At 52.6% G+C, this 6,161-nt stretch overlaps 1 protein-coding gene across 1 annotated transcript in view; it reads right to left on the reverse strand.

Moving 5' to 3' along the window:
- Positions 1-228: 228 nt before the first annotated feature.
- Positions 229-6,161, reverse strand: part of LOC122547392 (integrin alpha-8-like) — a gene marked incomplete at its 3' end in the record, with an annotated part of 21,160 nt that continues 15,227 nt past the window's right edge. The window contains exon 3 of the mRNA XM_043686018.1: positions 229-320. Within this exon, the coding sequence (XP_043541953.1) occupies positions 229-320 (92 nt within the window). The remainder of the gene's footprint in view (positions 321-6,161) is intronic.

Genomic DNA, 6,161 nt, shown 5'->3' on the forward strand with positions numbered 1-6,161 from the left:
CCACCCTGACCTGCACATCTTTGGACTGTGGGAAGAAACCAGAGGCCCCAGAGGAAATCCACTCACACCCAGGGAGAATCTGCAGACTTAACACAGACTGTCACCCGAGGCTGGAATCGAACCCGGCAGCAGTGCTAACCACTGAGCCCCTGTGCCACCCCAGTCTCTGATTGAATGGACCCAGTGGTGTGTAACGTCCCTCATCCCCACCGCCCACCTGCGACTCACCACTATCGTGCGATTGGACGATCGGATACTTGCGCCAAACCACTGGTTGGATTTGAACTCCAGGACTTCCGTCTCGTTGTGGAGCCGGTTCCCTGCGGGAAAACACAACACACAGTCAACGGCCACGCGTCTCTGCTCGGAACAAACTGCCTCATGGGTACCATTCGCCCCGATTCCCGGCCAAACCCAATCCCATTCAGAAATGTCGCCCCGTGCAGAGACAGCCCCGAGTTGGGGCTGAGGAACGATCGCGACCTGACCGCACGGGGAATGCTGGGAGAGCAGCCATGAGGCGCCGGCGTGACCTTTGACCTGCACACGGGGCCACCCTCTCGGTGATCCCAGCCGCCACCATCCCATGGCTGAGTGAGTGAACAGTGAGGCCCACCCCCCGACAGACCCCACGGCCGACAACTAAATGAAACCAGCAGTTTGAAGCAAATGGGGTGCAGCGGAGGAGGGGCCAACACGCGTCGAGTGGGATAGAAAAACAAATATCGCTCAGCTCGAAAGCCGGAACGAAAGCACGCATGATGCAAACGTGTCGGAGCAAGGCTCAGAAACATTTGGGATCATCAAATACATTCACATCATTGAATTCAAATTCTGAAGGGAAAGTACCTTAGCAAGTTGTGGGCTGTCCGTCGTTGAGTGGGTTCAAGAGAGACAGAATATTGACAGCAGCACAAGGGAAAAGTTGGGAGGGGTGGGGGAGCAGGGGAGTGGGATAGTGGGGGAACGTGGCACAGGGGTCAGCCAGGGTCTCGTACAGGGGATCAGGCTTGAGGGGCCAATGGCCTATTCCTTTGCTCTCAGCCTACTCCCAACTGGGGTTTCTCGTGAGCATCTGAAGATGTTTTCCAAAGCTGTTTTAAGCACCCAGGAGCAGTAGAAGGAGCCGGAGCACAAACAGAGAGGCATCAAGTTTTACGGGACTTCATAGAGTCAGAGAGCATGGAGACAGACCCTTCAGCCCAACGGGTCCGTGCCGACCCTCATCCCAAACTAAACTAGTCCCATCTGGGGCCCGTCTCCCTCCCAACCTTTCCTGTCCATGTCCTTATCCAAATATCTTTTCAACGTTGTCCCCACGCCCGCCACTTCCTCAGGAAGTTCATTTCACACACAAACCACTCCCTGTGCAAAAGGAATGACCCCTCACGTCTTTTCAAAATCTCTGTCCGCTCACCTTAAAAACGTATCTCCTCGTCTTGAAATCCCCCATCACAAGGGAAAAGATAAGTACCATTAACTCTTTCTATACCTCTCATTATTTTATGAGCTTCTATCAGGTCACCCCCTCAGCCTCCTACGCTCCAGTAAAAAAAGTCCCAGCCTCTCCTTATATCTCAAACCCTCCATTCCCAGCAACATCCTGGTAAATCGCTTCTGAACCCTCTCCAGCTGATCGTCCTTCCTATAAGAGGACGATCAGAAACTTCATTGTTCTTTCAGAGATGAGAGGGGAACGAGTCAATGGCGCACTTTCTTCAGTATGTTTGACTCAGGGCTCCTGACGTTGAGGGAGGTTGAGCACCTCTGCCTCACTCCACCTCCGAGTGCCCTCTCAGTACCTCCACCTAAAGATGGCGCTGTTTCTTTACACTTGACCTCGATCGGGGGGAGGGAGAGGGGATCTCCATTGCTCAGCCCTTTGAGTGTAGGAGTTGGCGACGTCATGTTGAGGTTATACAGGACATTGGTGAGGTCTCGTCTGGAGCGCAGTGTCCAGTTCTGGTCACCCTGTTATAGGAAGGATATTATTAAGCTGGAGAGGGTTCGGGAAAGATTTACCAAGTAGCGAGGATTTATGATATAAAGAAAGGCTGAATAGGCTGGGATCTTTCTCGCTGGAGCGTAGGAGGTTGAGAGATGATCTTATATAGAGGTTTATAAAATTGTGAGGGGTACAGATAAGATTAATGGTAGTTATCTTTTCCTGAGGATGGCAAATTTCAAGACGAGAGGATATATATATACATTTAAGGTGACAAGACAGAGATTTTAAAAAAAGACATGACGGGCAATTATTTTTACACAGAGAGTGGTTTGTGTGTGAAATAAACTTCCTGAGGAAGTGGTGGATGTGGGCATAATTACAATGTTTTAAAGATATTTGGATAAAGACATGAATAGGAAAGGTTTGGAGGGATAAGGGCCAGGAGCAGGCAGGTGGGACTGGTTTAGTTTGGGATGAGGGTCGGCACGGACTGGTTGGGCCGAAGGGTCTGTGTCGGCGCTGCTTGATTCAAAGAACGGACTGGGTTTGAGGAACAGGCGACAGGAGCAAATGCGACGCCCCAGTGGAGAGGCGGGGGTTAAACACTGAATCGAGTGCTGAATGAATCCTCCCGAATGAATGAGGGCTCTGAGGGAGCAGGGCAGCCATTTCTGGAGAACGTCCAGTCGCTGAAACGTCAGTGACCTGTCCTCCACTCCCCCTTGTAAAGCCAACCATCCAGCATCCGCCTTGCTGTAAGCCTTGCCAGCTGTGGTACGGCCCAGTCAGTGAGTACGTGCGGGTCAGCAGCACAAAGCCTGCAGTGTCTTCCAGGCCAATAGCCGCAGTTCAAAAAAAAAAATCAATGGCTCTGTCTTTTCAAAGGGGTGAGTTGAGGGAACTGGAGCTATTCCTGCTGAAGTTGCTCATCTCAGCCCGTCAGTGCTGACAGAACATGCCTGAGGCCTTGTTTGGGGTGGGTGGGGGCAGGAGCGGGGACCTGGCGACAGCCGAGAAGGATTAAGCCAGCAAACTGTGCTGGAGACACCACATCAGGAGCACTGTGGGCAGTTCTGGTTACCCCCCCACCGCCTCCCGCCAACCCCCAGCTCCTTATTGAAGGAAAGGTTTAAATTGGGAAGAAAAGCTGAGGCGTTTTTTTCACTGGAGCGTAGGAGGTTGCAAGGCGACCTGATAGAGGTTTATAAAATCACGGGGGGGCGGGGGGGGGTACCAGTAGGGTGAAATGTGCTTCGTTTTATTCCCTCGGGTAGATGATTTCAAAAGTAGGGGGCACATTTTTAAGGTGAGGGGAGAAAGAGTTTTAAAAAAAAACACAAGGGTGTTACAGAGACAGTGGTTCACGTGTGGAATGAATTTCCAGAGGATGTGGTGGATGTGGGCAGGAAAGGTATCATTTCACTGGAGGCAGTTCAGAGAAGGTTCACGAGAATGATCCCTGGTGTGGAGGGATTGTCTTATGAGGAAAGGTTAAACAGTTTGGGACTCTACTCACTGGAGTTTAGAAGGATGAGAGGTGATCTCATTGTAACATGTTGGATTTGTAAAGGGTTTGAGAGGGTAAATGCTGAGAGGATATTTCTCCTCATGGAAGAGTCCAGGACCAGACAGTATCGCCTCAGGATAAAATGGCACCAATTCCAGACTGAGAAGAGGAGGAATTTCTTCCCTCACAGGGTTGTGACTCTTTGGAGCTCCGTGCCACAGAGAGCTGTGGGGGCAGAGTCCTTGTGTCTATTTAAGGCTGAGATCGATCTTTCCATGATCAGTCAGGGAATCCAGGGTTATGGGGAAGGGAAAGGGAAAGGAATGTGCGGAATGTCGGATCAGCCAGGATCGGATTGAATGGGGGAGCCTGAGAGGTTGAATGCCAATCTCTTCTGGTGCAAACCGACAGGCTGGTGGCCCCGACTCGTGACTTGGCCGAGACCAAGAGTGGAAGGACCCAGATAATGGAGTCTTCTCAGTTGCCTGTCCCAGTTAGCTCAGTCAGAGGTGCTGCGTGGATCAAGAGATGAATCACTGCTCTTCAACGGAACACCCCCATTCAATCTGCGAGCTGCCTGCTGTTTGACCCTTCAGTTCATCGAATCCAGGCCATTCGGCCCAAGACCACACTGACCCTCCGAAGAGCATCCCACCTGCACTCACTCCCTCCTGGCCTATCACCCTGCATTTCCCCATGGCTCACCCATCTAACCTGCACATCCCTGGGCACTATGGGACAATTTAGCATGGCCAATCCACCATAACCTGCACATCCCTGGACACTATGGGACAATTTAGAACGGCCACTCCACCCTAACCTGCACATCCCTGGACACTACGGGACAATTTAGCATGGCCAATCCACCCTAACCTGCACATCCCTGGGCACTATGGGACAGTTTGCATGGCCAATCCACCCTAAACCTGCACATCCTGGACACTATGGGACAATTTAGCATGGCCAATCCACCCTAACCTGCACATCCCTGGGCACTATGGGACAATTTAGCATGGCAAATCCACCCTAACCTGCACATCCCTGGACATTATGGGACAATTTAGCACGGCCAATCCACCCTAACCTACACATTTTTGGACTGTGGGAGGAAACCGGAGCGACACAGGCAGAATGTGCTAACTCCACACAGACATCGCTCCGAGGCTGGTTTCGAACCCAGGTCCCTGGCGCCGTGAGGCAGCAATGCTAACCACTGAGCCACCGTGCTTACACTCTGACCTCTCTGTCATCGCTGTGCTTGGCTTGTTCCAATGCAGCCTAACACAAGCTTACAAGTAGCTTTTACTGCAGAGAACAGAGAGACCTCCTGAACTGGGAGAGATCAGGTGACTTCTTACTAGCTCCAAGCTGTTTTGCTATCTCGGAACAAATCGCTCAGCTGTTGTCAGGCGGAAGGCCTTTCCCATCGAGAACGAGTCACCAGTGCACAGACCAAGTGGTTACAATGCTGCAGAGTGAGTTTCCATTTTTGCCCACCCACTCCCCTCGCTGACTTCAATTTGTCCCCCAACGCCTGGACCCAGCAGCTGTGTAAATCGTGCTTGCAAAGAGGGGTCAGGTTCGTTGCGGCATCCTGAGGTTTCGTAACCAGCGCTTTTCCCACGTCAGTCCACACTCAAACACTGCAGAAACGTGAAGGGTTGCAGCCTGGGCAATATGAGAGGTGATTGGCCTGGAAGGTGGGGAATAATGAGCTTGCAACTTTCGGATCGCAGCCATTGGAAAGGAAACTGCGTGGGAGTAAACGTAGCGAGACAAGAAACGAAAGGATTTCGCTCGCTGTTGAGCGAAAGAAAATGACGCAGCGATGGAAACGCGCCGTTGAAACGTGGAAAGGAACCTGAAACGGCTCTTTTCCTGTGACAACTGGAAATGTGGGCGCTGCCTCACATTCTGGACACACGGCTTCTCTCATGATTCCCAGTGAGCAGGTGGAACGGTTTTTCCCAAAAAGGCACATTCGCTTTGGGAAACGACGGACATTCCCATCTCCAGGCCCCGCCTCCAGCCCCTGGCTAATCTGTCACACTCTTCCCTCAAGGGTGACCTTTCACCTCTGACCCCACCCTCCCCCTTCGTCCCTCGTGGCCTCCCCTCACACTTGACCCGAATTGCCAAAAGACCGCCCCGCTCGCAGAAACGGGTCCCCCTCGTTCGCCAATTCCTTGTGGGGGTTCAGAGGTCACGTGGAGGATGTGTCATGTGAGTGGTGCTGTGGCCGGAAAGACAGGAGCTATGTTTTCTAATGGACCCGAAAAGCTGAGAGGAAGTACAGCCCAGTCACCATCGTTTCCGACCCTCCCTTACAACATGTGCAGGAAGCAGGATCTGAGGGAGCACCATGAGTCAAACCAACACCTGCTTCCTCTGCACAGCATCCCTTCCTGAATCACGACGTGAGGCCAAGGCTGAGAGCGAACAGGCCCAGGCCATCTGACCAGACAGAAGGCCCACAGTCACCCCTCAGCATTGACCCTCTCACAGGGGAGCACTCCCTCAGCACTGACCCTCCAACAGTGCGGCACTCCCTCACTACTGGCCCTCTGACAGTGCGGCACTCCCTCAGTACTGACCCTCCGACAGTGCAGCACTCCCTCAGAACTGACCCTGTGATAGTGCGGCACTCCCTCAGCACTGACCCTCTGACAGTGCGGCACTCCCTCAGTACTGACCCTCCGACAGTGC

This window comes from Chiloscyllium plagiosum, unplaced genomic scaffold (assembly GCF_004010195.1).
Source record: "Chiloscyllium plagiosum isolate BGI_BamShark_2017 unplaced genomic scaffold, ASM401019v2 scaf_4402, whole genome shotgun sequence".
Lineage (NCBI taxonomy): Eukaryota > Metazoa > Chordata > Chondrichthyes > Orectolobiformes > Hemiscylliidae > Chiloscyllium > Chiloscyllium plagiosum.